Source organism: Gigantopelta aegis, chromosome 3 (genome assembly GCF_016097555.1).
Source record: "Gigantopelta aegis isolate Gae_Host chromosome 3, Gae_host_genome, whole genome shotgun sequence".
Taxonomy (NCBI): Eukaryota; Metazoa; Mollusca; class Gastropoda; order Neomphalida; family Peltospiridae; genus Gigantopelta; species Gigantopelta aegis.
Window position 1 is genome coordinate 64,582,138 of NC_054701.1, and position 19,115 is coordinate 64,601,252.

At 40.8% G+C, this 19,115-nt stretch overlaps 2 protein-coding genes across 2 annotated transcripts; one reads left to right on the forward strand and one right to left on the reverse strand.

Annotated features, from left to right (window-relative positions):
* The first annotated feature begins 835 nt into the window (after positions 1–835).
* LOC121368425 (kelch-like protein 24) lies at positions 836–13,335 on the forward strand. The gene is made up of 2 exons (XM_041493155.1): positions 836–956; positions 7,328–13,335. The coding sequence occupies exon 2, from the start codon at positions 7,330–7,332 to the stop codon at positions 9,091–9,093; it is 1,764 nt and encodes a 587-aa protein (XP_041349089.1). The 5' UTR covers positions 836–956; positions 7,328–7,329; the 3' UTR covers positions 9,094–13,335.
* A 658-nt stretch (positions 13,336–13,993) lies between these two features.
* On the reverse strand, positions 13,994–16,592 carry LOC121392319. Its single transcript, XM_041523570.1, has 3 exons — positions 16,525–16,592; positions 15,015–15,228; positions 13,994–14,177 (listed from the first exon to the last, which is right to left on the reverse strand). The coding sequence occupies exons 1-3, from the start codon at positions 16,547–16,549 to the stop codon at positions 14,027–14,029; spliced, it is 390 nt and encodes a 129-aa protein (XP_041379504.1). The 5' UTR covers positions 16,550–16,592; the 3' UTR covers positions 13,994–14,026.
* Positions 16,593–19,115: the final 2,523 nt, after the last annotated feature.

The following is a 19,115-nucleotide window of genomic DNA, read 5'->3' on the forward strand; positions in this document are numbered from 1 at the left end:
AGGCAGAGATGAATTTTATTTGTAGAATTCAGGAAATTGCTTTTCAGGAAATCTAGTTTTCAAATATTTACGCGGGAATATACCCCCCTCCCCCGAACACCTTAGAAACTTTGCTTTTTGCGTCTTCGATCTTCGTCAGCCCCCACCCCCCACCCCCACCCCACCCCATCTCTACTTGAAAAACGTCTACCCTCATCCGGCAGAGAGCTGGATGTAGGGTTATTAATGAGTTCAATTTAACAGTTGTATTTCATCCTGTCCTGGACGGAGGAGCCAGCAAAAGTCGACACCTGCGCCCATGACAGGCGTGCGCTACAACAGCTTGCTCTGAATGTGCACGTTAAACCCTATTACCTGATCTGTTAGTTGTATTTGAACAGTTCGTTGTATTACATTTTATTTTATGTTTTATTTAGGGGTGGGGTAGGGGTTGGGCCTGACATAGCCCAGTGGTAAAGCGCTTTCTTATCTCGCGTAAACAATAGATTACCAGGAAGAAACAAATTTCCACTGACTTTGCGGATCTCAGGGAAAGGGGTGGGTAATCTATGGCATGCTTCCATCAGATGACTGTTCTAGCACGCCTGTCGTGAACAAAACCCTCCGACCTAGCCAGAGAGTTCTGTTCACAGGAGTTCAAAGCGTCCTTTGTTATATTCTCGTTCACCTCTCACAAATCCTACATCCGCCTTTGATATTAACCGTAATAGTAAGTAATTAGTAAAAGACAATCGGGGACTCAGTCTTTTTAGATTTTGTTACAATATTGACATGCTAAAAATTTAGAGTTATAGCCCTTGACTAATAACTCTTTGGCTCCAGTACCTCTTCCAAATGTCATTTTGATATTTTGTTTGTCGTCGGTTTTTTCGTTTTTTTAAATGTCTTAATACGATCAAATCCTGACAAGAGCATATACACTGAGTGTTTCAACCGACGATTAACGGGTTTATGTTGTGAGTGCGACAATTGACTTTATATTTCATTATTTGCTAGTGTAACGATGAAATGCATGCGTGTTTATTTATGCAAATTAACCATGTAATGGTCGACGACAGACTATTTCCACCATCGTTTTTACACCGAATTTTTCTGTCTCTATAAGCTACATTTCATATTTTCCATTAATTTTTTAATTATTTGGCAATTTTATATTTATATCTTATGATCAGTGGCTTTACAGAAACAGTAAGAGACTAGAGACACTGTTTCTGCCAGAAATAATGTTTTTGGTAGGGCAACGACCCCAGTACAGGGCTTCTAGATTATGGTAGCCTGACTCCCATGGCTAGTGATATTCAATGTTGGGCTAGTTAATATTAACTATTGCCGTACCCGACGGCTAGTGATTTTTTTTTTTTGTAGTTAAGTGAAAAAAAAATGTTGCAGTTAAGTCTACTTTGTAAATATGAATATCTTGGGGACCAGACAACTCGGACCCATGGACAACTCGGCCCAGACAACTCGGCCCCGAGTTATTGATACGGGTTCATTGATACTTGCGGAAAGCGGCTATATGTCGAAATCAGATTTTCAAGTAGCAGAATTGAACAGTTTATCCTAGTATTTCTCAATCAATCAGACCAATTTCTGTTACATCAAAATGACTGCCGCAACGTGCTACATGCAAGAGTGGTGTATTAAAAAACCCGGGAAGCAGAACAAGAAAGTACATTTTCTCTTTTATTTTTAATTCGACCACCTACATATATTTTATAATACAGAATCACCAAAAGAACATAGAAAGATGTGATAAAAGTCAGTGGGCAATAGGGGCGTAGAGTTTCCCACAGGCTGATAAAAACCTAGACGTCGACACGTCACCAGCTTCATGTGTTAACTGTTAACACCCTTTGGTAGATGAAAGAATAAACGATTAGTCGCCATCGATTGAAGTTACATAAAATAATTAACGATTAGTCGCCATCAAGGACAGCTGGTATATATGTTTATCGTTTCGCACTTAGGATTCAATATAAAAAATATACAAATGACAATATGATTTATTTATTTTCAGCACTATTCGGCAAATATCACCTTTTAAATGATTTTCTTATTTTTATTTGTATTCCTTTCTCCAGTTGTGGTCCACATAGTCTATAGTGGTGTTACCTTTTAAAACATTATAATACAACTTTCAATAAATTGAATTATGACTGTATTTTGTTTGTGTTTGGAACAAAAGGAACAATAATTTGGACGGTTATATACATTATTTGAAAATGGCATCATGCTCACCAATTGGAATTACTTATTAAAAGCAGGAAGTCAGGAGGCTATGTCCGCGAGTGTTGTTACAACGATAAATAACTTTTGCATGTTTTTTCTGGGATCATCTCCAATGTTTAGGTCACTGATTGTAGAACAAAAACAAATTATTCGAACAGCGGAAACTATCTTCAAAGATAAATGGATCAGCAATTTATCAATCCGACATGACACTTCGTTTCGGGACGTTTATGTTAAGGTGAGACTAATTCAAAACTAACAAAAAACACACTCTTTTATTTATGTGAGAATACTTTAATTTAAAAAACAACACTTGTTAACAATATTTTTCAACAATAGACAATATTGTGCATGTGCCGAGTCGTCTCTGGACTCCGGGCCGAGTTGTCTCAGAACTCTGGGCCGAGCTGTCTTGACGTGGGCCAAGTTGTCTGGGCCGAGTTGTCTGGCATTCAATATCCTGACCCCACCAACCCCCAACGTTTGTGTTTTTAAACTGCATTTCCCTCTTTAAGTGACATATCTGATTATTACTATTACAGGGCACAATATTTCGCGTGTCGGTTACGCAAAATTAAATTTACGCGAACCACAAATCGGTTACGTCGTGATCTTTAGACGTTCAGAAATTAAAACTTGCAGATTTCACGATTACAAGACGTGTATTCATGCAGACATACTACTAGTATTCTGACAAATGTTTTAGACTGATTTTTAGATACTTGATGCGCGGCAAACCAGTAGACAACGGTATATTGCAAGGGTTGTGACTTGCGACCAAAGGCTCAGTATAGAGTCGAGCCAAAAGTTTTAAAGAAATGTGCACGGACCGCTAAGGCACCTAAATTATCTGTAGCTATTCTATTGCGTTTGGTGGCACTAATACGCTTCCGTACTAAAAGAATATATGTAGACATACTATTGGATTGCCTATAATTTTACAAAGGTTGAAAATGGTTTTAACGTAAACAAAAATGCAAAAATGTCACAAAAGCTGAAAAATACTAACATCGAATAATGAGCTTTAAATAACAAACATTTGGAACGTCACTGTAGTATAGAAGTACCATCGATAAAGTGAAAGTTGCATCGCCACTGCAAAATATCAGTGTCAAATTGTGGTCTTTCTTTTTATGTTATTATAAGATTTATTTTTATTAATCTAATCATGCACCAATGAGTAGCCTGTTTTATAGTTCAGAGGAACTGGACATTTGTTGTTTGAGTTTTTGGTGGGGTTTTTTTAATCTGCTGTATATTAAATTTTACATATCAGTGACAAATGGTAGCCTTTATTTGTTATTTATAAAAGAAAATTATTAGTCTAATCATGCATATGGGCATTTTTCCTCCAAATGTATCTATTTTGTTTCAGTACTGGGCTGATATTTAGTCCTTTTACAATAGTGTTAACTTCCGCAAGCTGCACAGAGGTTCTAGAATACGGTGGCCTGATGCCCGAGGACTGGTTTTTAGATTCGGGCAACTAAAAATTACTTTTTGCGATCCCGATGGCAAGTGCTGAATAATAATAATAATAATAATAATAATAATAATAAATCTACAATGCTACGATTGTACGAAAACAAAAGAAACGTCTACAAGTCACTTCTTTCGATTTGCAATCATTAAAGAAACTGTTTTATAAAACGTTTTCTTTTGTACTTTGTTTTAACTTTGTTGAGCTAAAAATTATGTATTTAAAATATAATTTTAACGTAACTTTGAGGTAACCGATCAGGTAATCAACAGGTTACGGAAATATAATTCACGTAACCGAACAATCGGTTACCTAGATAAAAACCACGTGAACCGACTTCCGGTTACCTCAGATTTCGAAATATTGTCCCCTGCTATTATTTAATAAAATTGTATTAACTTAAAGTAAAGCTAGTGAATCTTTAATCATGGGTAGTAAATTTGTTTTAATCACTGATCCCACCATGGCTGGTGGATTAAATGTTTCTTTCTAGAATCCCTGCAGTATTCGACCACTTAAATAAGAAAGGACCATAACATATTCGTTTTATTTGCATTTGCAGACAGGGGGTATGGGGGGCCTCCCCCGGAAAGAAAATGGGTTACGTTTAGGGTTAGAATTAAGAAAATCAAGGTTAACTTTAAAAAACAATCTACAAAAACATTTGGGTATGGTGCCATACCCGTTTTACCCTCTGGCAGAAACCCTGACAGACCCAGTGGCAGTCGGCACGATACTTCATTGATTGAGTGCATGATTTCTAATCTGTTATCGCTAGTTGCGCTATAAATATATTGTAATAATTCATTAGGTAATAATTGCGCTCCCACTGAATCACCAAGATCAATCTAATTAAAATTAGCTCCACTATTACATGTGGATCTAACAGCAGCCCGTTGGAGCTCATGTCCAGTTGACCTTTCATTCGACCAATCAAAACCTTACTTGCAAAATCATGCCAGTGATTTGAAAACATTTGGGATTATGCCGAGGGTTAACGAAATGATTTGGGTGAATTACGAAGTATGCCGGAAACTAATTTCAATATAAAATAAATTTCAAGACGGAAATAAAACCTGTGATGGTATAGCTATAAAATCTGTTTATACTAGTATACAATCCAGAGTTTATTACTCTGTTTACCTTGGACAGAATATCACATACCACAGCCTTAATATATCAGTCATGGAGCATTGATTGGAATGGGCAATGACCTAAAGGGTCCATTAAAGGTGCAGACCCTAGTTTCAGCCCATAAAAATGGACACCAAGTTTGGTTAAGTTACAAACCTGTAACACATTTGGATAACGTTACAAGAGAGTGAAACTAGAGTATGTGAAGTTGAAACGGTGAAATAATGTTAGAAATAGACTAAAACTCGACTCCATAACTGTTACTTTTCAGATGCACGTGCATTTTTAAAAATATAAAAAATGCATTTTGTGGTACCTACAGTATTAGAAATACCAGGATGACCAGAAAAACTTTGGTTGTACGGAAATGGATAACCTAAACAATAAAATATAAGTAAAGTTTGATTTCAGTGATCATAAACGGCTCTAATATTGAAAAATATGCCTATAGTGTTTAAAAAGTAGGGTCTGTCACTTTGATTGCTAGACTAAAAGTTAGCCATAAATTGATCGATATACATGTCTGTTATGTGATTTACATGCACATTCCAGGGATGAGTTTTACATGTAGCACTGGTAGAGCACTTACCTGGGGTGCAGTTAGTCACAGCATTGGTCACTTCATCCCAACAAGTAACTCGTAGCTGATCATGGCAGAGTTCAAACTTAATTGCTGTAGGTCAGGGACATCACCGATGTCTACATACAGCAAAATAACCTTTCAGTTATCTGTTTGCTTCAAAAGTCTCTCTTTTTTTTAATTACCATGGGCAAGCTTTAAATTGCCGTCAGTGGGCCGTTTCAACCATAGCAATTTTGTTTTAAATTGTCATGGGAGACAAAGTTTTAAGTTCGATTCCTGTCATGGTATGTGCTGACCTGTCTATGGGAAGGTGCATATACCAGTGAATAATCCATTTCTACTTCAACTTTTATTGATAGGAAAGAAATGTTTTATTTAACGACGCACTCAACACATTTTATTTACGGTTATATGGTGTCCGACATATGGTTACAGACCACACAGATTTTGGGAGGAAACCCGCTGTCGCCACTTCATGAGCTACTCTTCCGATTAGCAGCAAGGAATCTTTTTTTTGCGCTTCCCACAGGCAGGATAGCACAAACCATGGCCTTTGTTGAACCAGTTATGGATCACTGGTCGATGCAAGTGTTTTACACCTACCCATTGAGCCTTTCGGAGCACTCAGGGTTTGGAGTCGGTATCTGGATTAAAAAATCCCATGCCTCGACTGGGATCCGAACCCAGTACCTACCAGCCTGTAGACCGATGGCCTAACCACGACGCCACCGAGGCCGGTCTTTATTGATAGGAGTAACCTGTGTACTGGCAATGGGTTTCCAATTTTGCCACCCAAGTGTGGAAATAATCATATATTTCAGGTTGAACCTTCACTCAAAAACAATTGTAGCCAGCAGGGCTTGTTAAAATAGATTGTTCCTATCCCTTATTAACTTTAACTAGTCTTTAAATTTGACATGTCCGTGATCTAATAATACATGTATCTATACTGTTCATGTACCATTTAAACATAACACAGTGATAAAATAAAAAAATTCTAAAAAATTTCATTGTGCCACAGATTACCTTAAAGTTTGTAAAATTCATAATAGTCCTTAGCTAATAAAGGTTTCCATGGGCAGTTGGGCAACTGCTGCTATTCAATCCTGATATATGTTAGATGCAAAGGGGTGGGACGTAGCCCAGTGGTAAAGCGTTTGCTTGGTGCGCAGTTGGCCTAGGATCGATCCCCATCGGTGGACCCATTGGCCTATTTCTCGTTCAAGCCAGTGATACAACTGGTGTAACAAAGGCCGTGGTATGTACTATCCTATCAGTGGGATGGTGCATATAAAAGATCCCTTGCTGCTAATCGAAAAGAGTAGCCCATGAAGTGTCGACAGCGGGTTTCCTCTCTCAATATCTGTGTGGTCCTTAACCATATGTCTGACACCATATGACCGTAAATAAAATGTGTTGAGTGCGTTGTTAAATAAAACATCTCCTTCCTTCCTCCAAGTAGCCATAGTTTAAAATGTGCTGAGGTGTCATTAATTAAACAATTGTTCTTTTCCTTTGCATTTGTACACACTCTTTATAAAGGTTATTAGTCCCCAGCCAATATAACTGGAAGGGACTATAGGTTTCATCTCCATCTGTCTGTCCATCCGTCTGTCCCACATATAGTTTTCCGGATATTTTTTTCACATATGCCTTGAGATATTGAGCAGAAATTTTGTGTATAGCTTTATCATATACTGTTATAGCTAAAGTTTGACTTTCATGGCAGTTTACCCATTTTTGATAGAGTTATGGCCTTTGAACTTAAAAGATTTGAAAAAGTGTTGTGTCTTATATAGGACATGTATTGCTTTAACAGTGCTCTCAGAATGCTTGTCATTTTAAATAAAGTGCTTGTTCCATCTGTATTAAAAGAATTATCCTTGGAATTTTTCTTTCAGATATGATGTCAAAGAAAGCAGAGGTGGCAACCGACTGTTTAGAAATGGAGTCCAGTTTCTTCAGTCAGGACCACTCAAGCAGCCTCATTGACAATATGGAGAAACTGAGACTGGAAGGTCATTACTCTGACATCACGATCATTGTCAGCGGTAAAACGTTCCCGTGTCACAAGGTCATTCTGTCATCTGGATCCCCGTACTTCAAATCAATGTTTGCATCAGGAATGGAAGAAAGCCGTAAAGATACTGTGGACCTGAAAGAGGTGGATGCATTAGTGTTTGAAAACGTCTTACATTTTATATACACGGGCAAAGTGAATATCTCAGAGGCAGTGGTTCAAGATCTCTTTATCCAGGCCCAGCTCTTCCAGATATTTCCACTCGGCGAGCTGTGCGTTGAGTTCTTCAAACAAAACATGCACGAAGGCAACTGCCTTGCAGCCATGACACTGGCAGACACCTATAACCACCAGCATTTGTATAGTTTTGCAAAGTCATATGCCTGTGCCCATTTTAATGCGATCATGACCGATGAAGACTTCACCAAGCTTTCTGTCGACTGTGTGGTGAACCTGCTGAGGGATCGACGTCTGAACTGCACTTCCGAAGACCAGGTGTTCCAGATGGCGATAACCTGGCTGGAATCCGACGCGGAGAGGAGGAGGAATTGCCAGTTCAAGGTCCTGGAGTGTGTCAAGTTTCCTCTCATCAACTCCAGCTACCTGATGGATGTTGTAGTGAAGATCGAGTACCTCACGGAAGAGGACAAAGGTAAAGAGCTTTTGGAGGATGCCATCATGTACCACAACGTACCATCGAGATGGCAGATGCTTCCTTCCTACCAGATGACGCCACGGTTTTCATTCCCATACTTCGAGAGTGCAATCCTCCTTGGAGGTCGCCTGATGGACGGCCTCAGCAATGATGTCGAATGCTACAGAGCTGACACCAAGGAGTTTACTTCCTTGAAGATGCTTCCTTTCAAAAAGAGAAACGAGTTCTCAGCTTGTTCCATCGGGGATGAGATCTACGTCTCGGGCGGCCTGCGCAGTGCCGAGTTCTGGAAGTACGACCTGACATTCGAGACGTGGCTCCGTGGGGCCAGCATGCTGCACGCGCGCCGCCGCCACGCCATGACGGCCGTCGATGACAAGATCTACGTCCTCGGAGGATTCAACGAGGAGGCCGTCCTGTCTTCGATCGAAGTGTGGGAGAAAAAGCGCAACAAATGGGAAGATGCTGGTTCCCTGGTGACCGGTGTGGAGAACATGGGATTCGTCACGTTTGGAAAGAAGATCTACTTGTTTGGAGGGAAGAACAACGACGAGATGGTTACCAACACCGTCCAGTGTTACGACTCCACCACTAATCAGTGCACGGCCCTAGAGAAGGGACTCCCGGTTAACGACATGTGTCTGAGTGCCACCATTTTGAACGGCTACATCTACATCGTCGGCTTAGAAGGGGTCTTCCGCTACAGCCCGAACTCTGATAACTGGGAAATTCTCCCCGATATGAGTTACCCTCGGGACTTCGTCAGTCTCACGGTGCTCGACGAAAAGCTGTACGCTTTTGGCGGAAGACGGAGGGGTGCCAAGGATAACCTGTATTCGGATATCATCGAGTATTTCGATCCCAGCACCAACAAGTGGAACGCGGCTGGTAAAATTCCCGATCCTATGTACTCGTATGGCTGCGTGCGTGTATTTCTCACCCCCAAACCAGAGCATGCTGCTTTGCCCACACCAGAGCCTCCTGTTGTTTAACATATGAGGGCCGTAGATCCGGTGCATCTTTTAAACTAAAAGCCACTACACAGAAATAGTGGTGTGCTAGGGCATGATTATAATACCACTGTAATTTAGTGGTGGTTCGTTTTATTTTATGTATTTGTTTTTTTATTACTGGGATTGTTTTGTTTATTTTGGTGGTGGGTTTTTTATGGGGCGAGGGGGTGCCCAGTTTCTCTCTCTCTCTCTCTCTCTCTCTCTCTCTCTCTCTCTCTCTCTCTCTCTCTCTCTCTCTCTCTCTCTCTCTCACTCTCTCTCTTTTTTCTTTTTCCATATTGTATATAGTTTATCCTTCTACGAGTTTATTGTAAATTGTGCTCAAATAGATTAGATTAGATGCTGTTCTGAGTATCACTTCTGATTTTTGTCAAAATTGTACATATGGTGCCCAGTCTGTAATATTTTGATGGAATCTTATAGATCTGCTTCACTACCTTTAGATTACTGTGACTCGGTGAGACTGACTTTAAACGTGTATGATTTGTTTAATGGCATTCAAGACAAAAGTACTGTTGTATCAAAAGTAGAATAAATGCTCGATTTATGGGGAAGGTACCCATCCATTTTGGTGACAGTCAAAGACTGGACATTTCTGTAGGGTTGTTTTTCACCAAATGTGGATTGTTTAAGGGTTGGGAGTCTTTAAAAAAAAAACATTGCGTGTGTATGTTTATTTTTAGTTCTTTTGTTCCATGTAAGTGTGGACGTTTCTAATAGCTTATTCATTTAATGCAAAGCTGTATTATAAGAATACATGTATGTGTAAGTATGATGCAAATGATAAAAAAAAATCTGTACAGCTTTCTTTGTATCCATCTGTCATCAGCATATGTGTACGGGCTGCGGTCCTAAAGTAATAGTGATTCGTCTCCAAACTTGTATTGCTGCTGCTGCTGCATTTTTTTCTTCTTTTTTTTTTTCTTTTCTTTTTTTTTCTTTTTATTCCACTGCCCCTTTCCTTTCTCTCATTTCTTCCCGATTTGGCAACTCCCATCTTTCAACTTATTTTGATGTCCGCCTCCGCACTCCGGTCTTTGTCTCCAACCGCGACTCTTATATCTGTGTGGTCCTTAACCATATGTCTGACGCCATATAACCGTAAATAAAATGTGTTGAGTGCGTCGTTAATAAAGCATTTCCTTCTTTCCGTTCCACACACGTTTGGCTTAGGCTGTGGGCTTAGTCTGACCACTTTGGAGATGTATAGTTATTTGGTAGTAATGTTGTTGATATTCTGGCATTTTCGTTTAAGTCCTAAATTGTAAATTGTGTACTTAAGTCCTAAACTGTAAATTGTGTACTTATATCATGTATAATATATGTACATTGTATTTCAATATCAATACATGTACATTGTGTATAATACATGTACATTGTGTATGATATATGTATATTGTATGCCAATATCAATACATGTACATTGTGTACCTATACCATGTATAATACATGTACATTGTGTACCTATATATCATGTTTTGCGGTTGGATTCATGTTGTTAAGAAAAAAGCTTAAAGTTTGTTTTGTTTACCGACACCACTAAGCACACTGATGTATTAATTAACGGCTATTAATCAAAGATTAAATGTTGCAATAACTTGTTTAATGAAATATGTTTTTAACAGTTTCTTTAGCAAAAAATACTCATTATTCTATTGGTGGTGGTTTTATTATTATTATTATTAATATATATATTCTTTTTTTCAGACTGAATCTCCAGTAATAGTAGTATACCAGTATACATATTTTTTTTCTATGTGAAAGTTTAATCTTAATTTATGTCCATGTTTTGTGTATTTAGCTGAGGAGCCTTGTGAACTGTAACATGTTAGTTACAAGTGTCATTAGTACGGGGATCTTCGGCGCCCAAGGTTTCCCCTAAGAGGCCATTTAAATATTACGTAACGCTCGAGGCGTGGGTGTGTATATGTCCAAACGTTTATGTGGCGTTACATGGGGTGGGTGGGTGTATTTAACAGCTTTACATAACGCACTTTTTAAATTTTTATTACTAAACTCCTATTTTGTTTTGTGTTTTCCATAAACGTTCTGTCATGGCGACAATATTTAACGTAGGTAGTTATAGCTAGGCATAAGCAATATATAAGGATTATAAATTGAGTTAAAATGCGTATCTGTGCTTTCCTAAATGGGAAACAGTTCGTTAAAATTATATTACACCCATCGCAAGATTTGTTTGTGAATGGCGTGGGGTGTGTCTTCAAGCGTTAGGTAATATTTGGGAGGAGGGGGGTATGGTCTAGCATTATGGATCATTACAGGGGGTGGGAGGGGGTTTAATTTTGACAAAAATAGCGTTACGTAATATTTGAATGGCCCCTAAGCTTTGTTTCAAATTGTACGTTGTTATATCATGCTGACACAAAAAATAGCATTTCTGAAAAACGATTGGTTCGCCTATACAAGTGGTGCTGAACCTGCTGGCAGATATTGATACCTAATGGTAAAGCGCTCACGTCGCCTAGTTAATGCGCAGTCGGTCTAGGATCGATCCCCGTCGGTGAATACACTGGGCTATTTCTCATTCCAGCCAGTGCTTCACAACTGGTTTGTAACAAAGGCCGTAGTTTGTACTTCCATGTCTATGGGATGATGCATATATAAAAAGATCCCGTGCTGCTGATTGGAAAGAGTAGCTCGTTGCGTGGATGCAGTGGGTTTCCACTCTTATCGGTGTGTGTAATTTTTGGAATGCTTCCATCAGAGAACGGTTCAAGCACGCCTGTCGTGGGCACAACCTCTGACTTCGCCAGAAAGTTCTGTCCATGATGGGGACTCTTATCTGTGTGGTCCTGAACCATATATGTCCGACGCCATATAGCTGTAGTTAAAATATGCTGAGTGCGTCGTTACATAAAACGCCCTTCCTTCCATCCTTCCTAATAATTGGCAATAAGTAGCTTTGATCAGACACATTGTGCAGCTCGTTTACACATTTGTGGACAGACTGGGCAGTTTGTTCGCGTGTTCAGTAGAACTGTAAGCAGTAAAATGGGTTTAGTGGTAACTGGCAGAAAGTAAAGACAAACAATTGATGAACACTGGAAGCGAGGAGCAGTTGGGGGGGGGGGGGGGGGGGGGGGGGGCAGTGGCTCCTCAATTTTGAATTCTGAAGATAATGCATTGCCCACATTCAGGTGAAAATCAAATAAACCATGGGGTGGGGTTTTTTCATTTCATTTTATTTTCGTGCTTATATCCAATTACGGTTAAAGCACACTGTCCTGGCCAAGCACCTCAGCTATCTGGGCCGTCTGTTCAGAACGGTGTTAGTGGTTAGTGAGAGAAAAGATGGTGTAGTGATCTTACACCTACCCATTGAGTCCTTAAAACTCGCTCTGGGTGGGAGCCGGTACCGGGCTGCGAACCCTGTACCTACCAGCCGAATATGTCCGAAGGCTTTAACCACACCACCGATGCCAATAGTTGCTCCTCTCTCCTTCATTTTCCGGCACCTATGCATTGTGTGTGAATTTTGTATAAGTATTATGTAACAGTAATTAACTGTCCAGTATTAGTTTGTGTTTGTTACATTGTGGAGTGATATGTAAATATAATTATTAGTTTTCGAGAACCTTACTGGAAAATTAAAATAGGTTTATCTGTGATTACTGTAAAAAAAAAAAAAATAATAATAATAATAAATAAATGAACAAAAAGCCCCTCCCACCCCACCAAAACCCCACAAAATACAACAAAATGGTTAATTCCATTGTCTTGTCAAGATTTTTGCACTATCTGTTGGACATCACAATACACGTAGTGTTATTTTGATTGTAATAATACATAGCATATGTTTAGTGGCAAACAAAATCGTTGTAATAATATAATTGGCGGAGTATGGTCGGAAGCTAGCATCTTCCGACGCTCGTCGTACTGGCTATATAGTATATTTTGCGTTTAGTCGTCACCACGATTTTGTATATAGATGTATATATACTTCAGATACTCTCGAATATGACCTTGTCTTGTATCATTTTGTGTATATGCTTATTTTGCCTCTTATGTGAAATGTATCTAGATAAGATCAATATTTTTCATTGTAGGATTGTTTGTGTAATTCGTGTCATGTTTGTGTACGTGTTAATTTATTGATCATTGTATGTAAGTGTCAAGTCACGGTGTATATGTTATATTGGTTGTGGAAATGAAAATACAAATGTAGAAGATTAATGTGTAAATATATAACCATCAAACAGATGTGTGTTGTCAGTAATTTGTTGTTCTACCAAGTCTAAATTGGGGACGGATCTAGCTCAGTTAGAAGGGCGCTCGCCTTGAAGTGCTTGGACCGTAGGATCGAACCCTGTCGTTGGATCCATTTTCTGGTTGGTTTTGTCCCGTCCCAACCAGTGCCCCCATGACTGGTATAGCAAAGGCGACACTGGGGTAGGCCAAGGGCGTTCGTGCCCTGGTTGGAGTTTATGGGTGTTAATTAGTACCACCAGGGCCGTACCCTGATAAAAATCTTGGGGGGGGACTACTTTTTATAAACAAATAAAACACTATACAAATTAAACCCTGAGGTGTGTATGCTATTTTCTGGAGTAAAAAAAATTCTCGTGGGGGGTGGGGGTGGAGACTGCCCCCGCCCCCGCCCCCCGGAGGGTACGGCCCTGACCACCCTGTATTGTCGTATATATTGAGTTCATCAGCTGCCATATATGCGTGGGGCAGACTAGAGCAGAGGCTTACAGCGATGGAAATAGAATAGCTAATAAGAAAAATTACTATTTCATAATTTGCTATATTATGTACTAATGGCTATTCTCGGACGAAGCACTCTTTTGTCGTGTGACAATAACATCCACCTACCCAGTATGATATGGTTATGGTCATGCAAAGAATCAATACTGCACACATTTCCCGGAGTTTTATTTTTGTATCATCTTCAGACCAGATGTAAGTTCTGTGGAGCAGCTCGACGATTATGAGGTATATCCCGCGGCTTGATGCACTGTCCAACAAGATAGTTCATCGAGAAAGGGGGGCGGCCGATGAACGCACCCGCCTGTGTGAGACACACCAGTTCAGATTCGCACCTTCAAATACAACAAAATAACTTTTACATGCAATACATAGAGAATAGTTCATTCGTGTCCGTTATGCTAGGATCAGACTATCAATTGTCACGACGAAGTTGGCCAACTCGACGGTTGCGTTGTAATTTTCCCAACTCCCCGATTTACCATGCAAGGCAGATCTTGGGGGGGGGGGGGGGGAGCACCAATAATTCTGAATCAAAAATATTATTGCTACTAAATCTTAAGGCAGAGATGATTTTTTTCTTTCTTGTAGAATTGCATTTCAGGGCATCTAGTTTTCAGAATTTTACGAGTGAGCATACCCCTCCCGAACCTCCCTAGAAACGTTTTGATTTGCGACCTCTGTCCGTCGTTGAATTTATGGAATTCATCTTTCTACTCAGGCTGTGGTATGTACTATCCTGTCTGTGGGATGGTGCACATAAAAGATCCGTTGGTGCTAATCGAAAAGAGTAGCCCATGAAGTGGCGACAGCGGGTTTCCTCTCTCAATATCTGTGTGGTCCTTAACAATATGTCCGACGCCACATAACTGTAAATAAAATGTGTTGAGTGCGTCGTTAAATAAACTATTTCCTTCATCTGTGTACGCACCGTTTAGCATACCGTGCATACGGTAGTCGTCTGGATCTGAGTGCAAAAAGATCCTTACGGGTAAGTACAAAGAAGGCGGTTGGCAGTGCAGATTAAAAGAAAAAGAGGCCAGAACGATTAAATTTAAAACGGCCTTGCGTATTATATTATAGATTACGTTTTGACAAATTCGCGTTTAAACTAGATACAGTATATGATTGCACATAAACCCAAATATTAGATTATGAAAACTATATCTTACTCTGCAGTAAATGATGTGCACGCGTCTCCCAGTTCCATACGACATTCCACGCAGCAGGAACATACCCGCCGCCCGAGTTCGCACCCAGGCAGGGGTGGGGTGCATGTGGCGTTCTGACACGACACGCACGTGAGAGACCACGTGACTGCAGGTATGCACAGAAACACGGCAAGAACCGCAGACGTCCTCATAATTCCACAGTTTTGGCCTGATGCTGAAATAGTTTAAATAATGTCATGAAATGTATTGACCCTTTTGTGTTCAGCAGTTACGTAATGGAATATACCGGCCTCAGTGGCGTCGTGGTTAGGCCATCGGTCTACAGGCTGGTAGGTACTGGGTTCGGATCCCCGTCGAGGCATGGGTTTTTTAATCCAGATACTGACTCTAAACCCTGAGTGAGTGCTCCGCAAGGCTCAATGGGTAGGTGTAAACCACTTGCACCGACCAGTGATCCATAACTGGTTCAACAAAGGCCATGGTTTGTGCTATCCTGCCTGTGGGAAGCGCAAATAAAAGATCCCTTGCTGCTAATCAGAAAGAGTAGCCCATGTAGTGGCGACAGCGGGTTTCCTCTCAAACTATGTGTGGTCCTTAACCATATGTCTGACGCCATATAACCGTAAATAAAATGTGTTGAGTGCGTCGTTAAATAAAATATTTCTTTTTTTTAATGGAATATATTTTAAATTTGAACATTTGTGTGCGGGTATTCACACAGGCGCGCGCGCACACACGCACACACACACACACACACACACACGGTGACACAATCCAGAGGCGAATTTATGGGAGGGGCAGGGGCCCGGGCCCTCCCTATATTTTGCGACAGTTATAATTTTATTATATATTAATTTTCATTTTTTACGATCCCCTCCAAACCTCCCCCAAAGTTCCATTGGCATTCCTCCCCATGTCATCCCCCCCCCCCCCCAAATGGATTTTCTGGATCCGCCACTGCAATCGTCGGAAGATGCTAATGATTGGGTGAATGGAGGAGAAGTTATAAACACTTCATCAGACGCGAGTGAAAGGGAGGGGAGGAGGTGGGGGTCAAAGCAGATTTTCTTCTCCTTTCTTTTTCAATATATTTTCCGCTGGAGCATGATTCGACCCTTGCCTGTAAACTACGTTCACCACAGAATAGACACGCGCCCCGCCCTGTTAAATTCCTGCACAAACGCCTGTTCAGCTTCAGAGTTGAAGCGGGGGGAGGGGGCAGAACCCCTCCCAAAAACTATATCAGGCGCGGATGCAGGATTTCTGAAAGGGTGGGGGTGTCCAAATGTGATAACTGATCTCTCCTTTTACACAGAACAGTTAATATAATCACGTTTCCCCTTAAAGGTTATGGTTTTCAAAAAGGGGAGAGGTCCGGACCCCTCGACTCCCCCGGATCTGCTACTGTATGTTAGCTACAAATCTATCTGTTTTAAGTAAGAAATTATTGAAAACATTCTTGTCTTATTACCAAGTTAATTATGGATAATAGAAATATCTTCTTACTTACGTATTATTTTAGTTTTTGACTGCATTCAAGATGTGACTGTACGATTCGAATAGCCCACTGTCTGCCAGATGTTGGCTCACATGCATAATAGTTATCTGTTAGTTGTCTTTTATTAATAAACATTGCCAGGTTTACATGCAATTGCACAAAAACTGATAAGCAGTTTAATCTCTTTATGTGGTATGGTGCACCGAACCACTCCTCATCATTATTGTGTTTGACTAGCCTGGATAGGACAATGGAAGAAGAAAGTTGGAACTGTTTTATTTAATGACGCACTCACAACATTTTAAATACGGTTATATCGCGTCAAAGATAAGGTTAAGGACCACACAGATATTGAGAGGGGAAAGCCGCTGTCGCCACTTCATGGGCAACTCTTTTTCGATTAGCAGCAAGGGATCTTTTATATGCACCATCCCACAGACAAGATAATACATACTACGGCCTTTGTTACACCAGCTGTGGAGCACCGGCTGGAACGAGAAATAGCCCAATGGGCCCGCTAACGCGGGTCGATCGCGCATCAGGCGAGCGTAGGACAGGACAATGCAGTGGAAATAAATGTTAAACTTTTAACACTTTAGCAGTTTAAAATACAACTATTTGATCAAAAGAGAGAGAGAGAGAGAGAGAGAGAGAGAGAGAGAGAGAGAGAGAGAGAGAGAGAGAGAGAGAGAGAGAGAGAGAGAGAGAGAGAGAGAATGGACATGCACATAGACACACAACAGCTAACAGATATATATGTATTTCTTTTAATAAATCTTTGTCTACTTTGTGGAAGATAAATCGATAAGCAATTGTGTGACGTCATCTTTTTATTATTATACAGGTGGCGTTTCTCTTAATGCAGGGGAAACGTTTAACCGAGATTGCGATGGGTCGTGTTATGTGCATGGAAACGTGCTTACGTCAATCCAGGGAATATCCGACGACACCAAACCCTCGGAGTGAAAACCCTCTTCCGAGATGCAATGGGTCATGCGATGTGGATGGACATGGGATTCGTCCAATCCCATGGATGCCCCACGACATCAAAGCCGTGGTACGTAAATAGTGCTCTCATAATTGTAATAATCAGAGATAGTAGTGGGTGGAGGGGAGGGAGAGAGGGAGGGAGAGAGAGAGAGAGAGAGAGAGAGAGAGAGAGAGAGAGAGAGAGAGAGAGAGAGAGAGAGCAGAGAGAGAGAGAGAGAGAGAGAGAGAGAGAGAGAGAGAGAGAGAGAGAGAGAGAGAGAGAGAGAGAGAGAGAGAGAGAGAGAGAGAGAGAATGGACATGCACATAGACACACAACAGCTAACAGATATATATGTATTCTTCCAATACCAGGGATGCCCCACGACACCAAAGCCGTGGTACGTAAATAGTGCTGTCATAATTGTAATAATCAGAGATAGTAGGATGGGGGAGAGGGAGGAGAGAGAGGGAGAGAGAGAGAGAGAGAGAGAGAGAGAGAGAGAGAGAGAGAGAGAGAGAGAGAGAGAGAGAGAGAGAGAGAGAGAGAGAGAGAAAAGGGAGAGAGAGAGGAGAGAGAGAGAGAGAATGGACATGCACATAGACACACAAGAGCTAACAGATATATATGTATTTCTTTTAATAAATCTTTGTCTACTTTGTGGAAGATAAATCGATAAGCAATTGTGTGACGTCATCTTTTTTTAATTATATACAGGTGGCGTTTCTCTTAATGCAGGGGAAACGTTTAACCGAGATTGCGATGGGTCGTGTTATGTGCATGGAAACGTGCTTACGTCAATCCAGGGAATATCCGACGACACCAAACCCTCGGAGTGAAAACCCTCTTCCGAGATGCAATGGGTCGTGCGATGTGGGATGGAGATTCTTCCAATGGATAGACATACCAAATATTCTAGGTGTAGATGGGGGAGAAGGGAGAGTAGAGAGATCAGAAGCCGTAGAGTAAGAGAGAGAGAGAGTGAGAGAGAATAAATGAGAGAGAGAGAAGAGAGAGAGAGAGATAGAGAGAAAGAGATGGGGGGATGTGAGGGAAGAGGTGCGTAGAGAGAGAGAGAGAGAGAGAGAGGAGAGAGAGAGAGAGAGAGAGAGAGAGAGAGAGAGAGAGAGACGAGAACCACCAGACGAGAGAGAATGGACATGCACATAGACACACAACAGCTAACAGATATATATGTATTCTTCCAATACCAGGGATTCCCCACAACACCAAAGCCGTGGTACGTAAATAGTGCTGTCATAATTGTAATAATCAGAGATAGTAGGATGGGGGAGAGGGAGAGAGAGAGAGAGAGAGAGAGAGAGAGAGAGAGAGAGAGAGAGAGAGAGAGAGAGAGAGAGAGAGAGAGAGAGAGAGAGAGAGAGAGAGAGAGAGAGAGAGAGAGAGAGAGAGAGAGAGAGAGAGAGATGGGTGGGAAGGGGAATTTAACACCTCAGCACCTTTTTAAGGACACATACTGAGAAAATAACTCCACTGTCACCACTTCATGGGTTACTCTTTTTGATCAACAGCAAGGGATCTTTTATATGCACCATCCCACAGATAGGATAGTACATACCACAGTCTTTGTTACAACAGTTGTGGAGCACTGGCTGGAACGAGAAACGGCCCAAT